The 20,234-nt window shown below is 38.6% G+C and overlaps 1 protein-coding gene across 5 annotated transcripts in view; it reads left to right on the top strand.

Moving 5' to 3' along the window:
• Positions 1–19,978, top strand: part of IFT74 (intraflagellar transport 74) — a 61,565-nt gene extending 41,587 nt beyond the window's left edge. For all 5 annotated transcript variants that reach the window (XM_065549667.1, XM_005294747.5, XM_065549666.1 and 2 more), the window contains 7 exons: positions 818–871; positions 3,941–4,038; positions 6,487–6,613; positions 10,597–10,760; positions 11,804–11,929; positions 16,006–16,066; positions 19,126–19,978. In XM_065549667.1, the coding sequence (XP_065405739.1) occupies positions 818–871; positions 3,941–4,038; positions 6,487–6,613; positions 10,597–10,760; positions 11,804–11,929; positions 16,006–16,066; positions 19,126–19,241 (746 nt within the window). In that variant the 3' untranslated portion in view covers positions 19,242–19,978. The remainder of the gene's footprint in view (positions 1–817; positions 872–3,940; positions 4,039–6,486; positions 6,614–10,596; positions 10,761–11,803; positions 11,930–16,005; positions 16,067–19,125) is intronic.
• Positions 19,979–20,234: the final 256 nt, after the last annotated feature.

Here is a 20,234-nt window from a genome sequence, read left to right on the forward strand (position 1 = left end):
TCCTAACATAGCTTTCCCAACCACCACCAGTAAATTGCTACACTGTAGAAAGCTAAATGTATATATTATGCTTTCTACTAGATATTCATTTTCTTCCCTGTGACTAACGCAGTTGAAATCCAAATTAGGGATGAAGCAGAACCATGAGTTCGTTATTTAAGACCATCGTAATGCATGACAATATAGATGATGTGGGATTTTTTGTTTTATCTTATTTAATTGAGATTGCTACCTTATTAATATCCAGAAAGCACATCACAAAGTAATCTTGACTGCTTGAAAGCCAGAGAAACTGGCATCACTTCCCAAATCGTAAAAAGAATTGCAGAATGACTTAGTTTGCCAGTCGACATGGCCCAATTGCACAAATGTGATTTTCCAACACTAGAAAGTGAAACAGACTAATATTCTAAAATGTACTTGACCTTAATTTTAAAAAAATCTGCCAACTAATACAATTTAAAAAAAATATTTGGGGCACAGTCAAATTCTGAGGCACGTGACCTCTATCCCACTAAGTATATTTTAAAAAAACCCTGAAAATTACACTGATGACGTATCGTTATGCTGATTCCCTTTTTTTGAAATGTGTATAATTTGCTGTTGATTGACAATGATTATAGTGAGACATGTAAATAACATACAGTTCAATCCTTTTGTGCTTAAGTATGCCAAATTTACGTTTTAGATAATTGAAGTTTTGCCTACCTACGCCTGCTACAGGACTGAGTTAATAAAAAAAGACCTATAAAAAACACAATGTAGAGTTCGGAGCAGTTGATGTTTTGGAGTTAAATCAATGTTACGTCTCTTGTAGGGGAGAAAAATCTGAAATACAAGGAGCTGAAGAAGAGAGAGGAAAGCATGGACAGTAAGTTGTTTAATACAGATTAGACTCCTGGACTGCCAAAGCACAAGGCTTTTTGGATTGTCAAAGCACAATTTATTTGAACCCCAAAACTGTTGACCTGCTGACCACTTGTCTTAAGACCCTGTTACCTGATTCAGAGATGCCTCAGCACAAGGTAACTGATACTGCACATTTACAGATGATTGGAGCACTTTTCCTGGCTCATCATCTCGCGTTTAAGATTTCAGGAACACGTTTTTATGAGGTAAAAGCTAGAATAAAAAAGAATTTTTAAAAATATGCTAAAATGAAAGTTAAATAAAAATGTCATGGAGTGCCCACTGGTGTTCTGAATAAGAGCAAAACTTTGAAGTTGCTCTGAGAATCTGAAACTACAACTTTAGTACATTTTTACTTATTTTTCTAAGATGAGTACTACTAAAGCTTTCTGACTTTCCAATGAGGTCTCATGACATAGAAGCCTCAGCAGAGGTGGAGTGAGGGTGCAAAACATTTAGGGCAAAAATATATTTTAAAAAGTATCCTATTGTTAGAATGTTTATAGAGCATTATAAATATATACGGCTCTTTACAAAGCCAAACCAGGAACTTCCAAGAGCTTACCAGCAGATTTAGACATGTGCTATGTAGAAAACCAGTTTGCATGAAAGAAGGCACTGTTGGTGAGATCAGTATATATAGACCAGGGGTAGGCAACGTATGGCACGAGTGCCGAAGGCGGCACGCGAGCTGATTTTCAGTGGCACTCAGACTGCCTGGGTCCTGGCCACCGGTCCAGGGGCTCTGCATTTTAATTTAATTTAAAATGAAGCTTCTTAAACATTTTATAAACCTTATTTACTTTACATACAACAATAGGTTCGTTATATATTATAGACTTATAGAAAGAGACCTTCTAAAAATGTTAAAATGTATTACTGGCACGTGAAACCCTAAATTAGAGTGAATAAATGAAGACTCGGCACACCACTCCTGAAAGGTTGCCGACCCCTGATATAGACTTTGCCAAAAGAAAAAATTGTTTAGGGAGCGTTTAGAATGAGAAGAGTGAGGGTCCGTGGTACACAGGAAGAGTAGAATAGATTTTTTAACTTTTAGGAGAAAGCACTGTCCGTTAGGTTGAAAAAGCGGTCATCTTGTGCATCACTGTTAGGTTTTGGGTAATAATTCTCTAAATCCACAACTTGAGTCAAAATATTGTAAAATATTTATATCATACATATATGGACATCCATTGATGCCTTGGATTTTGTTCCTTTATAGAATTAGTACGGAAAAGCTTTACTGTATACATCTTTGTGTTGTAATGACCTCTAGGAACCCATTTAAAATGTTTATTTCTAAAGGTAAGTTTATTTCATAAGTCCCATTTTTCCATTCCCTCTGCTTTGAACCAACTCAATATTTTGTAAGTTTCAACTCTCTTTCTAAAATTGTGGAGAGAAAATATTTATGAGGATTTTGTGGGGCAGAAGAGATTCCTGTCTGATATCCTGAATGACATTTACACATCTTCTTTGCAAACAAATTTGTGGCTCCAAATCTAGCAAGTAATACTTCAGTCTTCTTTTCTCTGATATGTAACATGCCTGGACACACATGCTTATAAGCTTTCCTGAGTCTGAGCAGAGTCCAGGCACTGTCTCTGGGTTTCTCCGCACACTTGGAGGTTTCAGATTCCCTTTCTAACACCCCCTTCTGATGGTTGAGGCCCCCCCGGTCCAGCTGCCTAGGCCATGAAACTATCAGCTATCACTTTCCTGGAGCTCCAAACTTGCAGATACTCTGGGCTACGTTTTACCTCTTCAGGGACCAGTGATAGTTCAAGCAAATGGACACAGGCTTTGCAAAGGGATCCAAAATAATTACTCTTTACTTTAGACAGCACAAAAATCAATCAAACAGCTATACATCATTCCCTGCCTCAGTTTCCTCACCTCTCTTGAGCATTCTTTGGGATTTTTTCAGAGTCCTCTAGGGTGTCAAGGGTTCCCCTCCTGCAATTTATGGCTTCTCCTTCAAAACATGAAGGCTGTCTAGCTGACCCCTGCAGTCACTATCCTTTAGCTCCAAATCCTGGCTGGATCACAGTGGAAAAAGATTCCCTCTACTACAAAAGCATGCCTCTTTGTTCCTCTCTTCTGCCTCAAGCTTCCTTTGTCTATCTGACCGACTCAGTCTCTGTATTAAATTAAATTTGATGGGAAAGGCATAAGAGAGGCACAGACAGGGCTTGAGGAGGGGCACAACATGGTCTAAGCAGTGGGCAAGGAAGAATTTTGCTCCTGTGTTCTGAAATATCTGTAGGGGAGTTAAATGGCAATTGAGGAGACTTAGAGTATTAAAAGCCTTTTCTCTTTGCCTCTCCTTAAGGATTTTCTAGTGAGCTTTCACTGCATTGTCTAAGTGCTAGACTTGTAATATGTTGAATATAAAGCTAATGAGTTTGCTTTGCAGAAATAGTTTTAGATGGATGGTAAAAAGTAAAATGGAGGCTCTCTAAAGTTATTTGTGTTGTCTCAGTCTCCACCCGTCTGTTGTCATCCTTACATTGTTCCTCTTTAATCTTATAGACTGTTAGCCAGAAGCATATATCTTGAGTGAACAATTGTATAAGTACCAAAAATGCCAAAAACATGCATTGATATGGCATCATTCTAAAAAAATGGAACTGGAAAACTGGGGGGAAAATCTCTTCCACTTAACTCAGCAAAGAAATGTCTTAAATAAGCAAGCTGTAATTGATTTTATTTTAAAAATGTGATTATTTCTCACTTGTTCCCATCTTTAAAATTTTAACAAAATGGTAAATAGTAAAATACAGATTAAAAAAATAAAACTGCAAAGCTTCTCAGACCCCAACATTTATTAAGCATGAAATTACTTGATGGAGTATTTTATTTAAATTGAATATATTTAAATCTTAGGTGTTATAAGATACAATTTTGTAAAACTACAGTGAGGTATTTTTATATTTGCTGTTGAATTCAGAGTAAGTACAGTCATAATGGAGAACCCAAAATGTTAATGTAAACAGCAGCCTCCCTTATCTTGTTTTTTGATCCGTAGACTTTCTTGAGACTTTTGAAGAGTTGAAGACCCAGGAACTGGAACGGAAGGCACAGATAGAGGCCAACATTGTTGCACTGTTAGAGCACTCTAGTAGGGTAAGTGCCTTTCTCTGTCTCTGATAAATTAGGCAGTCATAAATGGGAGCCTCATAAAAGACATTGAGGAGATTAAATAGAACAATGGTGATTAAATACTATTCAGCCCAATTATTAGTGTAATTATCTTCCAAACAATAAACTGATACCATGTTATTGTAAAAAAGTAAAATGTATTTCATTACTGTTTCAGAGTAACAGCCGTGTTAGTCTGTATCCGCAAAAAGAACAGGAGTACTTGTGGCACCTTAGAGACTAACAAATTTATTAGAGCATAAGCTTTCATGGACTACAGCCCACTTCTTCAGATGCATATAGAGTGGAACATATATTGAGGATATATATATATATATACACACACACATACAGAGAGCATGAACAGGTGGGAGTTGTCTTACCAACTCTGAGAGGCCAATTCAGTAAGAGAAAAAAAAAATTTCCTTTTGCAGAGGCGTGGCCAGATGGCTCTGCATGCTGCCCTGTCCACAGTCGCCGCCCCCCACAATTCCTGGCCAATGGGAACTGCGGGGGCAGCGTGCAGAACCCCCTGGCTGCCCCTACCTGTAGGAGCTGGAGGGGGGACATGCCGCTGCTTCCGGGAGCCGTGCGGAGCAGGGCAAGCCCCTGACCCCACTCCCTGGCTGTAGCGTCGGAGCGGGGCAAGCCCCAGACCCCACTTCCCGGTGGGAGCTTGGGGGCCGGATTAAAACATCTGCAGGGCCGGATGCAGCCCTAGGGCCGTAGTTTGCCCACCCCTGATCCAGACCAAGTCTGAACATCATAAATGAAGGGGAGGATTCAGTCATCTCCCTTAGATTATTTTCCATATTCCAATTTATGTTATTTTTAGGAAATTTCTTCTACCTAACCTATTAAAAGTATTTCTGGAGTTCCCTTCTGTATAGTTTCTAAATTATATATGCTCCTGGTGTCCAGCTAGAATTTCCCCACTATCAATATCATACTATATTTTTTTCCAATTCTCCCCAAAACAACTCTTCCATTTCTTTGATTTTGATTCCTTTGAACTATTTGTAGAGGATTGTCATAGGCATCTTTTAGCCAAGTATTATTTTGGATAAATAGTGTTTTACCAGCTCCTTGATACTGTTCTTCAACATGATGCCCCATGACTTCAAATTATTTTACTAGGAAGGTTGCTTAAGAGTTGACGTGCTGCAAGTCCCATGGCACAGGGGAATTAAATTTTCCTTGTAGTTGTTGTGGAAAATTGACCACACGGTTGATTTTGGATCAGACAGCCTGAGGCTCCTTTATTGATCAATCAAACATGCATGCATGGGGGAGTCAGCCAAGGCAGCCGAACCCTCCCGACAGATAAAATGCGAGAGCTTATATAGGATAAAACCACAAAAATTACATATGCTTCCTTAAAAGTTTACATCCATATAAGGAATAAAGCAAAGCAAGCCTTTTCTGTTTTGCCTTTTGCGGTTTCTTGCTCTGTCACCTGGCAGCTATTAATCATAAGTTATTACAAATGGTTAGTTCTGCTTTTATAGTTTCTACAGTTCTGCTTTTATGATTTCTCTTTTCCCTTCTTTTTCTACCTTCCTCCCCCCCCTTTTCTGCGTTCAGGCCATACTATACAGACTGCTTAACCAAAGTTTAGGCCCTGACCATTTCCCCCCCAACATAGTTAAGACCCTACTTGAATCACGGGATGATCGTCAAATAATTATGGCTGGAAAATAGCAGAAAAGTAATAATTGACCTTTATTAATAGCCGTAATTTGGAAAAGCAGAGTAAAGGTATTTGTTTAAGAAAAATTTGCTGGAACAATATTATGTTATGCCTGCTAATTTTTTTGATAACCAGACATTTTGCTGCAACTATATTACATTCCCTTAAAAAAAAGTGACCGGTACAATATAAAATTCAGAAGGCTAAAAGTCCTAACACAACTGCTGTAGAAATCGAGTTAAGTCATTTTAGCCTTTTACATTTTACAGGCATTGAATGTTAGTGCGGTACTAATTGCATACTCAGAATGTATGTAAAACTGTGGACTGCTAATTAAAGTAAGCTAATTAAAATCAAAATTGTGGGGGAAGCCTAGTATTGCGTGATCCACAATTTCTGCAATATCACAAATGAAGTAGGGCTTTACTTTATAGTACAATGACTCTACCACAAGTGGAATATCTAAGGCAATGTCATTTAAACATCCCTACTTCATCCTCAATGGTATATCACTACATCAGTTATAAAAGGGACACAGTTCAGGCTGGCAGACCTGAAATAGAAAATCATTATATTTAAATGGTCTCAAACTATTTAAAAATATTTTGTCCAAGAGTGTTGTAAAAGAGTTAAGTCATAAGTGATGTATTAGCAGAGCTTTTTTCTTGCTTTCCGGTGAACACTCATAGCTGCAAAGATATCAAATGTTCTAATTTACTGTTCTTATTTCTGTAAATGAACAGAATGTCAATCGTATGAAACAAATCTCCTCTGTTACCAATCAAGAGCTGAAGATCATGCAGGAAGACCTCACTTTCAAATCAAATGAAATGCAAAAATCACAGAGCACCGCTAAAAATTTGAGTACAGGTGAGGCATATAATGTATGAATTTGCAAATTCCTTCCTTTTTAAAAAAAATAACATGAGAGTCATAGAATACACGACAGAGTACAGGGTTGGTGATCTTGCATACCATGTATGCTAAAACACTGTAGCTAGGGCAGGGGTGGGCAAACTACGGCCCATCAGGGCTTTGGATCTGGCCCATGGGATTGCCACCCCTGTGGCGCCACGGGCCTCGCGCCGCTGCTGGAAGCGGCCAGCACCACGTCCCTGCGGCCCCTGGGGGAGGAGGGATAGAGGGCTGCCCTCACCTGCGGATACCTCCCCCCGCAGCTCCCATTGGCTGGGAGCAGGGAACCACGGCCAATGGAAGCTTTAGAGGAGGTACCCACAGGGGATTGCAGCGCATGGAGCCCTCTGCCCCCCATCCCCCAGAGGCTGCAGGGACGTGGTGTCAGAGCAGCGCGGGGCTAGGGCAGGCAGGGAGCCTGCCCTGGCCCTGGTGCGCGCCGCTGCCACCCTGGAGCTGCTCCAGGGAAGCGGCACCAGGCCAGAGCCCACACCCCGAACCCCTCATGGCCCTCGGGCCAAAAAGTTTGCCCACCCCTGAGCTAGGGTGTGAGGCAATGCAAATACTGAGGGATGTATCTTCTTTTGGTGCCTTTATATAACTCCTATTAGTGCTAACACAAATGATTTATAATTCATCATAAGAAGACTATTTCTCTGACTATTAGCAATAACTGATTTTCTTGCGTACTTGGTTTAGGACATATTAAGAGTGCATTTTAATATCGTGTATTGCACTTCCCATTTCATGAGTAGGCGTTTGCTTTATTTATTTATTTTGATGTATTAGCAACTGACTCAAACTCTAGGCTCTTCATAAATTTTAAAATAACATTTAATAGAAAGTAGTAGAGAGCCGTGCAGTGAAATAACCATGTATCAGTTTGAAAATGGACCCCATAATGTTGCTTATACTTCTGTTTTGTTAGTGCTTTTCTAAGGGTACGTCTATGCAGCAAAGAAAAACCTGCGGCTGGCCTGTGCTAGCCGACTCGGGCTCATGGGGATGTTTCATTGCTGTGTGGATTTCAGGCTTGGGCTGGAACCTGAGCTCTGGGACCCTCATACCCTGCAAGGGTCCTAGAGCCCAGGCTGCCACCCAAGCACAAAAGTCTACACAGCAATGAAGCAGCCCCAGGGACTCGCGGGGCTCAGGCTCTAGCTCAGGGATGGGCAACCTCTGGCCCGCGGCCCACCAGGGTAAGCACCCTGGCAGGCCGGGCCGGCTTGTTTACCTGCCACATCCGCAGGTTCGGCCGATCGTGGCTCCCGCTGGCTGCGGTTCACCATCCCAGGCCAATGGGGGCGGCGGGACGTGGCGCAGGCCGAGGGATGTGCTGGCTGCCGCTCCCCCCACCCCCATTGGCCTGGAGCAGCGAATCGGCTGAACCTGCGGATGCAGCAGGTAAACAAACCAGCCCAGCCCGCCAGGGGGCTTACCCTGGTGGGCTGCGGGCCAAAGGCTGCCGATCCCTGCTCTAGCTGCTGTGTAGCCATATCCCAAAGAGGATTCCTGGCAGCTATAATGTGGATGGCCCAACCTTGCCTTGTAAATCGTCAAGATCAAATTCTCAGGCATGCACATTCTTAACTTAAAACACAAAAATATTCCTGTTGACATCAGTGGGACTACTCATATGCATAAAGTTAAGACTGCATTCACATTAGATATGTGAGTAAAAGTTTGGGAATCAGGCCTATATTTTCTAAAAGCAGAGATTTTTTTTTTCTTGTGGTTTAGTGATAGAGATCTCTATTTAATTCTTTATTTGTGCTGTTTATGGCATTGTTATTGTCATAATCTAAACCTTTGCCAGTATCATTACTGATTGAGCAAAGTTTTCCTTGTTTGCTTACTGAAAGGAAGCTGCAATAATCATAAATCATTTTGTTTGGTGACTACCACAGCCTGTACTTGCTACCAGTTTTCAAAATAGGCTTCTGTGTTGTGACTGCAAAATATGTATCTGCAAAGAAGTAATTGCTGTGCACAAAATATGATATTAATTGCCTGTTTTCCATGTGCCTCTGGATATTTTGTAACAAATTTATTTGCAAATACATATTTTGCAGTCACAACATAGGGGTCTATTTTGAAAAATTAACCCTTGCACTATAGGGCAAGATATGAAATCTATCTTTCTTATGAGCATTTTAAGTAAGCATATTTATTATTTTTATTTTACATTACAGTAATCCCCTAACAGTGCTAGATGTTGTAGGGACATTGTATGAAAACAAAGTTTCTTTCTTGAAAAAGTTTAGAGTCTACAATTTAATCAGATAATTTAAACCATTTATAAAGAAAATTCCTGGAACTGGGAACCACAATAAAGGTTCCATAATAAACAAAATAGGGTCTCTTTTAAAGTAAAATGATTGTACAATTCCCTCCCAGTTGGAGTGCTTCCCAAACCTTGAATTATAGTACACTAATCTGCAAAATTCTTCCATTGGGATTAAAACGTGGATTTCCAGATTTTCTTGCCACCTCAAAGATATAAAAGGCCATCAGCAGAGTCCTTTTTTTAAAAACAAAAAAGGAAACTGCAGAGAGTAAACAAATGTGCTGATGGCATAGTTTCCCAGAAACATTTTCCTGGGTCAAAGCAGTTTGGTCTCAGACTTTGCTACTGTGTACACACTGCCTGCTAAACTCTGCAACTTAATGGCATATCAGAAGGAACTGGGCTGCATCCTCTTCCTGTCTTTTCCCCTAGAGAAGTTTTTAGTTTCTTTTATATATATTTTATATATATATGAGCATAAATTTTACCTTCTCCAAACAGCTTCTTCCTTTTTCTCTAGAAAGTGTGCTTGGATAGGAATATTCCTTAGCTGTCTACTCCAGCATTATCAGCATACTGATATTGCATTACTGGAATCTTTTTCTAACATTTTTAGGATTTTTTGATTACTTTTATCCACCAAAAATGAATTTTAGTTGGTCCTGTATCTGTTTTATTTTTAATTAAAAGCAAAAATCTGACATTTGCATTTCAATTTTGAGAAAATGCAAAACTACTTCTACAGATATTTTCATCTAATTATTGTAGGCAGTTCACATTTTAAAGGTTTTTTATCATCATTTATAGCATTTAGTGCTAAGTATGTGATCAAGCAAGTTCCCAATCTACCTTCTCTACGCCATTCATTATTTTGTATACCATTGTCATGTCCTCTCTTATTCATCTCCTCTCTAAAGTAAACAGTCCCTTACATCTCTCTTAATTTAAGACTTTTTCCATGGCTTTGATCCTTCTGATCATCCATATTTGAATCCCCTCTAATTCTGTTTTATTGTTTTTGAGGTGTGGTGATCAGAATTGAACACAGTATTCCAGTGCATTATGATCTTTTCAGTTGTGACTTATACCAATTCTTATTAATCTAAGACTTTGGAATGGTTCCTCATTTATAAAGCCAGTGTCCAGGGCAAATTTGACCCTAAATTTAGTAGTATAAAAACAAGACTCTTTTAAAAGTGAAAACATAAATATTTATATGATTTAAAAAATTGAATGGAAACAGTTTAAAAATGAACAGATAGGCACCTGTATAGTTTGCAACCAACATTTTGTACTAATGTGCTGGTACAGTAAAACCTGAAATGGACAAGGAAGTAAATATTAACAATAGCAGAATGGTATTACCACCCTGTAGTATCTCAGATCACCACTGCATTTCCTTAGACTCTCTAGTCTTCAGTATCTGTAATAATTGTATAATATCTTTTGACAAATGGCACTGTACTTTGGGCCAAATCCTGCTTACGTTATTCTCATGAATAGTCCCATTGGTGTCAATGTGAATAAGGCAAGCAGGATTTGGCTGGTGCATTGTGTAGTGGAAAATTGGGAGTTAAATCTTTGTGCATTGGCTAATACTATCATGAAGAAAAGTTACTGTTGCTTATAACATTTGTTCCCTGTGTTCCAGATAGTCAAAGACTGCGAATGGACCTGCAGAAAATGGAATTGTTGGAGGGTAAGATGGTCGATGAACAGGCTTCTCTCAAAGAAAAAATTGAACAGATGACAAAGGACTTGGAGATGTACAATAATTTGCCAGCTCTGAAAGCATCAGGAGAAGAGAAGAAAAAGGTAATAACAGCAGTATCTGTTAGCACTACCTAGATAGGAACAGTACTTGGTCCTGCTGTGAAGGCAGGGGACTGGACTTGATGACCTTTCAAGGCCCCTTCCAGTTCTATGAGATAGGTATATCTCCATATAATACTTACATTGTAAGTTCTTTGGGCAGAGAACACCTTTCTGTTCCGTGTTTGTACAGCACCTAGCACAATGGGACCCTAGGTCATGCCTGAGGCTCAATACAATACAAATAACAACAACATTGCCTGTGAGCTCAGCCATTAATATTTGAGACTGATATTTGTCATGCTATGTTCAGACAGAGTCTGGTTTATATCTTTGTTTTCAAAACAATGTTGGGAAGTAATTTGTTTGAAGCTTGAAGCAAATGACACCAAATTCACCTCCGTTATATTTGACATAGTAATAACAATAACAACACCTAGCTTTTACGTAGCTCTTTTCATCAATAGATCTCAAATTGCTTTATCAAAGAGGTTAGTATCGTTATCCCCAATTTACAGATGGGGAAATTGTGGCACAGAGAGTTGAAGTGACTAGTCCAAACTCATTTAACAGGCCATTGGCAGAATCAAGAATAGAGCCCAGGTCTCCTGAGCTTCAGTGCTCTGTCCAGTATAATTGCATGCTGTCATGACATGAAAAAGACTGTGGACATTTGTGCCTCATTTCACATCACCAAGTGTGCATTTTAACGGCTACATCTTGTTCACAGATATTAAATGCAACTTCTCACGCTAAGTATTGGTGTAGTTTTTGTGATATTTGTAGAACGAGTTCTGAATTCTTTCTGTATACCTTCTTGTTTAGGGGGTGGAAAAAGAAAGTAGCTCCTGGAAAGTTAAATTGAAAACAATCGAACAGTTGGGACCACCAGTCCATAGTAAATTTGAATGAATTCCTGTGGGAGAGTAGGAGATCACTATGGTGACAAGTATATTAGAAATTCTTAGATTCAAAGGAATTGGCAAGTTTAATGGAAGCGCAGTACCTAAAGGCCAGTTTGATCCATTTTGCTTTTCTTCCTCTAGAAACTCCATGAGGAGAAAGAAAGGTTGATAAAACATAGAGATGCCTTCAAGAAAATAATGGAACAACTGAACACAGAGTATGAAACACTAAAGACACAACTTGAGGAAAATGAGACACATTCCCAGGTATAGTTCAAAATAGGTGTTTCTTCGGTTGTTTCATTCCAGGTCTTGTGTTTCTCAAGTACTTGAAACTATATTTGAATGAATCAGTTAGGGTTTTTTAGAGGAATGCATAGACTCTGGAGTAAGTTTTCAAAGCTGTGTATCGGAATTCCATGCCCAAATCCTCTAGTTTGTTCAACTGAATGTTAACAAACCCCCCGTTCCCTGATCAATGTATTGAAAGCCAACGATTTCAAGCTTGTTGAGACCAGTCTTATGTCAAAAATTTGCAAGTCCCTTGTTAAATACTCATTTTAGTTTTGTTCAAAGTCCTCATTTTTCCTCTCCAGCCGTGCTGGTGCTGCTGCTGCTGCAGGAGCTTGGGATCAGGCTTGGCTTTTCTCAGGGCTGACTGGCAGGTGCAAAGAGGCCATGGCAATATGTTTTCTCCAGCCTATAAAATACTGAGCAATTTGGAGAGGGGCAATAAAAGTTCTTATAAGGGGCATCGTCCCCTATTTAACTTATAGAAAATAACCAACCTTTTGGAACAATTTATTGCACTCCAAAGGCAAAAACACTAAATCACACTTAAGAAATGTTTTTAGGATCCTAGGATAAACACTGTAATTGTTTAGCAGTACCAAGGATGAACTCCATCAGACATCATGGGACATGCTGTTTCTGAGAGCAAGTATCCTAGGAGCATTCAAGCCTAGGGAGAGGGCAAAGGCTCAGTTTTATGTAGTATCTTTTAGTTAATAAAAATAGACTCCAGGAAGGATGAATTTTTGATTTTGTAATGAGTACGTAGCTTGTGTTTGGACCTGAATTGAAACTCCTGCCTTTCTTTAGTAAAATCCCTCTTACGACTAACTACTCCTGTGTAGTCTTTCATTGATAAACCGTCAGAGAAAGAAGCATGTACTTCATACTATAAAACAACTGTACTTTGGACAGTCTAGACCGTCATCCAGTCATCTTTTGCATTTATGTATTTGTACTGTGTGGGCTGCCTAATTAGAATGTAAGCTCTTGGGGCAGAGAACATGTTTTCTATGTGTTGTATGTTGGCAACATTTAAAATGTGCTGATAATCAGAAACATAATTATGTTTAAAAAAAAAAGCACCTTTTTTACTCAAAAGATGTTCTCCTCACCTGTAGTCAGACTCCCAGTTTGTTATTACTTTTTTCTTCTGTTAGCATTGTAGAGCCAACACAGATATGGCAGAATGATCTAGATTCCTCTCCACCTGCATTCCAAAGAGAAATTTTTATTTGGCACAAATATTGGGTCAAATCCTATGGTTCTTACTCAGATTATAGTCTTGCCCGAGTAAAGATTTTAGGATTAAAAATATTGTAATTAAAACCAAATTTGAACCCAGGATTATAAACACAAAAAAGTAGTGCATTAAAATAGTTTGCATTTCTTAAATTTTCCCATCTTTTTCTTTTTGGAGTGTGTTCTTGTATTATTTGGCTTGACCTGCCTTTTCAGAGGAATCTGAAGAATAGAGACATACAATGTTAGTTTATTTAAAGTCCTGTGATTCTTCTGACTGTATTTCAGTGCAATATTGTATCTGTAGCTATCTAGTTGATTTAAAGCCTAATAAACACAGGCATAACATTATCACTAGAGGGTCGTTCCCATTTAATAGTTGTATCCTAGGCTGAATGAGCTCAGATGTTGAGAATAGAATAAGGTGATTACTATGTTCAGAAGGACCTTTTAAACAATCATCAGCATAACCATTCAGAATTTTTTTATGAAACAATGTTTTTTAAATGAAAGTGGAGAAACTACAGAAACCAAACTGGCAAAAGGTAATTTTTTGCTTTTAAATGCAGTTTATAAGCCCTTCCTTCCCCTCCTCCCCTAACACTTTTCTTTCTCTTTTTGCTTTTCATTCCCCTTCCTACAGGCCAGCAAGGCTTCTTTCCCCCACATTAACTTTCATATACATTTTTATTTACACTGTGTTTCAAAAGTGAATCAGAAGGGAAGAGGCTTTTAAACTCTCCACCACCTTGGAGTCTTCCAATATACTTATTATATACAAATAGATTACTATCATTTTGGCAACAAGAGCTTTACTGACTGTAGAGATGGGAGGAAGGAGGAAAACAGATTGGCTTTAAGAAAAAGAGAGACAGACAGAGAGAGGATGGGAACTGATTTCTCTTCCAGCCACATTCTTATTGTGTTTTGGGGTTGTTGGTTTTTTGTTTTTTTTTCCACTTTCATGTAAATTTTGGATTTTTTTCTACTTCAGCTTCAGGGAGTAAGAAGCTGATGTGTCATCTTTATTGTTGGGAAACAATTTAAATTCTGAATACATGAACTAATCAGAACAGAGATGGTTGAATATATAAAGTAGAAATAACCAGTGATTATGCAAATCTACAAACTCTGAGTAGTGTCTGCCAACTAATCAGCACTGAGCAGTATTCAAACTGAGCCACTTTAATAGGACTACTCCTGGGTGCTGTTGAGTAAGGCTATCAGATCTTGTCCATATTGATTATGTAATTTGCCCACTGACAGCCAGTCAGGGTTCAGACAGCTGTTTAACTGGGATAAAAATGTGCAGCCATCAGTAACTGTACAGCATCCCTTCACTTTGATTAGTTGCAACTCTTCTGTTTCAGCACTGTATATAAGAATGCTTATGTTCTCTTCCATAAATAAGAATTTCTCCTTCAACGTAATTATTCTATTATATATTCTATATAATATTATATATATTCTAAAAAGAACTTAGCTTGAAGGAAAGTAAGATCCCAAGATGACTGATTAGCCATTTTGCCAGTCTGCGTAGCTATTGATGTACAGCGTACATCCTTTTTATATATCAATCATACGGAAATGTAGACAGGCTTTATATGATTTGAGAGTTTACCCTTGATAAGATTGAAAACAGTGGCCTTAAAAGTATTTTACTATGTAGAGTGCATCATACAAGAAGCTATATAAAAAAGTGCTGATCATTTTCTTCAATCTCTATTATAATTATATTATATTCTATACAATATTTCAAATTCAGTTGCCTTTACTATGTGTATTGCATTTGGCAGCACCCATAGTGGATGTAGTATGTAATTGATCACAAATATCTTGTTTTATAACTTACACAAACAGCAGAATTCATGTTTGCTTTGAACTAGGGATAAAAAAAAGGATGGGGGTATATGGACAGATTTTTCATTATAAAGATAATTTTGGTACAGGGTAGGGAAAGCTGTAACACAGCATCTATTCTCAATCATTCAACTTAAGAACTGATTTTCATCCTCAAACGTATCAATATTGGTGGCTTTCCTTTACCATTTGGTTTTAGAATGATGATTTTCAACCTTTATTTTTAAAAAATACCTTTAAAGGGGTCTACATACCTCGAAATAAAAAACCTTGAATAGTAGCATCAGAAAAACAATTTAATATTATAAAATGTATTGTGAGAAATATAATATAATATCCACATTAGCTTCCTGTTGATGCTGAAAGAATTGAAGAAGTGCCAACATATAACCCACAGTCTTACAATCTTCTCACTACAGCTCTGCTCTTATCACAGTTTCTGGCATCAGACAGGAAATTCAGCTATGGAAATAAGGAAGTTTTTTCTGTACTGCTGTTGGGTCCAAGACAGTGTCAGGATATATTGTATCAGTGGTGATTTTGCAAACAGATCATCTTTCAGTGATATGAAAAGATAAGAATTTATATCTTCCTCCCATGTTCATCTTTTCTGTGATGCTGTTATGATTGTTCAGAGATGACAGAAATCTCAAATAATCATCCAGTTTTTCATGTTCCATACCAGTTATATTCAGTATTTTCATTTTTGTGCAAACAGCAGAGCAGTAGCTATGTGAGGGCTACATTTACATACATATATATTATGGGATATTTAAAAAATCCTTCCCAATTGTTTATCTTCTAGTTTTCTTGTGTTGTAACCATGGTCTTACAGTTTTGATAGAATGTGAGGTATCAATAAGACAAGTTGGGGGGCTTTTTTCTTAGAAATGGTTGTGCGTCTGTTTTCATTTGTGGCGGTTCTTAACATTTTCTTTTTGTGTTTTCAGCTTACAAATTTGGAAAGGAAGTGGCAGCACCACGAGCAAAATAACTTTGTGATGAAAGAATGTATCCTTTTTTTTAAAAAAATGCTGACAATTAATACAATATAGTAATTGACTGAGAGAGCCTTTTCCTCCCAAAAGCAAAGTCAATCAGGACAGTTTTACAGCAGGGTGAAGAAGGGGGATAATGGGTCTTGCAAATGTTTGTTTGATGGATAGACCTTTATATACAATGAAACCTGAAACTCATTAGGCAACCTCCAGCATTAAATGACTCCTTATAGTATTCCAAGCTTCCAGTATTTTTCTTTGATCACTAAAAGACCAGCTGTACACTGCATATGCTTTCTCCTGTGCTCTTGCGTTTATCACCCATTGGTTTTCTTCAGTGATTATTCTTACGCTAGCCGATTCTTATACTTAGCTTTCCAGCAAAGGCAATGATTTTTTTAAATGTACATAGCTCCATAACTATGCATGACATTTTACAGTATGTAAAATACAGCAAACAAAACCCACAAAGGGCCAAATACTGCTTTCAGGTGTTTTTTCTCATGAAATGCAATGAGAGTTGCTTATGTGACAGCAGAATTAGACCCACACATATTGAGATAAAACTTTCCAAAAGCTAGTGGTAATGACACTTTCAAAGAACATTCATTGCAAAGGACTGCCATAAAATAGTTTTAAATGGGTTTTTAAACTAACAAAAGCATAGCCATTCTAAATGAGAGCGGACATTTTGTCCTTAACTTGCATTACTGTCCCTAGTTATTGCAGAGAGATGAATAGTGCATAATCGTATATTAATTTTATTATCCAGGGACTAAAAAGTTACTAAAGTAAATTCCCTTCTTACAAAATGACCTAAAAACAGTAGCCTTGAAGAATTAGAGACACAGTGAGATCACTGTTATACCATTACAGCTCAAAATATTGTAGGTACATAGAAACTTCAATACCCGATCAGACCAGTGGTCTAGTCCATTGTCCTGTCTCAGATGGTGGACAACACTAGATGTTTCAGAAGAAAGTACCAGAAAACCTGTAATGGACAATTATGTAATAACCTGCCCACAGGAGAAATTCCTCCCTAACCCATGTCAGTTAGGACATGTCTACACTAGAAATGCTACAGCTGAGGCTGCGCTGCTGTAGCGCTGTACCGTAGACACTTAATACTACAGCGATGGAAGGGGGGTTTCCATTGTTGTAGTAAATTCTCCTCTCCGAGAGGTGGTAGTAGCTCCACAAAGAATTCTTCTGTCGACCTAATGGTGTCTACACTTAGGCTAGCTTAATTACATTGCACAAGGCATGAAATTTTTCACAGTCCTGAACAACATAGTTAATTTAAGTCAACCTAACTTTGTAGAGTAGACCAGTCCTTTGTAGTTGACTTATGCCCCATTTCATGAAAGTTTATATTCCATTTAAAAAAAAAAATATCCTATCTATTGTAATAGTTCTCTTTAGTCAGCTAAGTGTCTAGTCCTTTTAACCTCCTCCTTGATCACAATTATACTTGGGGGCAATGAATTCCACAAACTGATTGTCGTGTTTTATTTTTTTAAAAGTCCTTGCTATCAGTTTCAAATTATTGTGCGGAGAAAAATTGTGATTACCATTAAACTCAATTATTTTTTTAAAACCTGACATGCAGTAAAATATGATACCTCAGTGAACCATGTGCTTGCTTTCTGTGCTTGAATACAATCGATGAAGGATTAGTTTAAAATAAAATCTGATTCTCTTTCATATATAAGATGTATTACCGCTGCAGATGCCTACTGTGAGATTCAGTACCCTACCACGTGGCAATGGGTCCTATTTTTGTTTGCCCCTGTGCTTCCTGTTATTCTTAGGAGTAGAATCAGTTATAACCAAGAAACCCCCAAACTCATAGCGGAGTGTCTGCTCTGCTCCTGGGCAAAGGATCTTATGACCTCCTGTACTGACAGGTGAGAGAACTTCTTCTGGTGGGCTTAGACCCAGAAGAGCCTCCCAGCACCACATGACTGGTCATTCCCTGATCAGATCCTGGGACTTCTTTGGCTAAGATCCAGAAGAGCCTCCTGGCATTACATGATAGGGTTTGGGATCCTTTCCTCCACAGGGATATTTTGTCAAGACAAGAAATCTTAGACCCTGACATCTTTAACCATCTGCCATGGAAGAAAGAAGCTAACTATCAGGAAAAGTCCAAACACAAAATTAAAAAAAACACACCCAAATCTCTAACTATAACCTTACGCTAGAAACTACTTCTAAGTCGGACAGTATACCAAGTGTCCAAGCACAGATCCCAAAACAAAGAGGGGTTGAGTTTCACGTCTGCTTGGCCTGGCAGAAAGAGAAGGAACAGTTGTCAGGATAGGGGCTTTTATATCCTTGGTTCTAGAATGCTGGAACGCGGGGACATGCACACCCTCCCACAACAGGTAACTCCTTTGAAACGGATTCATTCGCCATGTGGCAGTGAGTACGGTCTCCCAAGTGGACCTGCAGAAGCAATACATATAGAGAACAAAAGATACATCAGTAACTTTTCCAGCACATTTCGGATTTGTCTAAACAGTGCTCAAAAAGCTATGTAGATGTCCAGGATGGAGGGAGATGGGCTTCAGAGCCTGAGCTTCAACCTGAGCTGCAATATCTACACAGCTGTTTTTAGCACCATAGCATGAGCCCAAGTCTGTTGGCCTGGCCTCTGAGACTTGCTGCCACTCACTGTGTAGATGCACCCTAAGTGGGTTGTTTGGACCCCGCTGGCATACACTGAAAGTTCCCTAGTGCGCATTAATGAAGTACCGTTTGGAACACTAGAGCCTAGAGGCTGCTGCTCACTGTGTAATGTACCCTTAATGCTCAATACACTAGTGGGCACTAGAATTTATACTCCTCTGGCGTGGGCCAACACACTTCATAGACAAGCCCTTAGTGTAATACAATGGCTAACCTGTTAAAGTGGTGTAGTTCTTTAGATACAATTAGTGCTTTTCCATTATCTGCAAGCCTTGACAATTTTTCTAGAAGGAGACTTCTTGTAGTATAATTCCCTTATGATCTCTAATTAGGTTAGTATTCTTCTTGCCAGTTACTGTCCTTAACTCTTTTAATCAGTCATAGCAACAAAAAGTCAGGAGAGTGACTACCAGCCAGTAATGAAGAATGTGAGTAAGCAGATTGCAGAGTATAACAAAACTCTCATAGAGGCTTTACAGAACACCAGGAACTGAACCCAGGCGCTTCCTTCCTGCTCCAGTGGACCAACAATAGGAGATGTCCACAAGCACTGTAGGACTCTGAACTGCTGAGCTGAAAACTCAACAGCAGCACAGTAGGTGCATTCAAAAAATGCCTTCAAGTTCCTGAGAGATTCGTGGTTTCAGCAGTTTTCTTCATTTTAAATATAGCGACTATCTCTGAAAGCTTTGAAGCCAGAGAAGACATTTAAAGTGAGCCCACTGGATACACACTCTGGATATGAAAATATAGTTTGCTCTACATAGTTAACTATTTGGGGCCCAACCCTGCAATCCTTACTCAAGCAAAACCATTGGGGATCAGTACTGTAATCCTTACTCAGGCAAACCACACATAGAAGAGAATGGGAACTTTGTCTCAGTCAGGACTCAACATCTGGCCCTTTGTTGTTGGTAAACAATTGTCTTAAACCTTATTAAGATATCAAACCAGGTCCTCAGCTGGTGTGAATCAGCATAGCTCTCTCATACCAGCAGAGGATACAGCCCCGTCTCCCTTCTGATCAGAAGCTCTTTATATATAAACGTTCACAGAAGGAAACAAAGTGTAGGACTAATGCATTTTAAGGCTCTTTCATTGTATTTTCATTTCTGTAAAGGACAATATAATAATTACTGGAGCATCTCATTATTAAATGTGATATTTGGTAAGGTTATTATATAAGGAGAAATGTACAGTGGACATTCTAATAAAAATTTAGCTAAGGAAAGTTTTTTTTTTCTCCATGCTGACTTTGTGTCGTTTTATGTTTTTCACCAATAAAGAAATTTAAAAAAGTAATTCATAATTCTTCTTTTTTTGAAGATATCGTCTTGTAGGATTCTCTGTCTCAGGTTTCATGCCCCCGTGTCATGTCACAGCAACAAGCAGCTCCAATGTGATCAGAAGAATGTGTGAAATAGAGAATTCTACGTGGCTAGATCTGTCAGTACTTTCTGAATCTTATTTTTACTGTTAAATTATTT

This window comes from Chrysemys picta, chromosome 6 (assembly GCF_011386835.1).
Source record: "Chrysemys picta bellii isolate R12L10 chromosome 6, ASM1138683v2, whole genome shotgun sequence".
Taxonomy (NCBI): domain Eukaryota; kingdom Metazoa; phylum Chordata; order Testudines; family Emydidae; genus Chrysemys; species Chrysemys picta.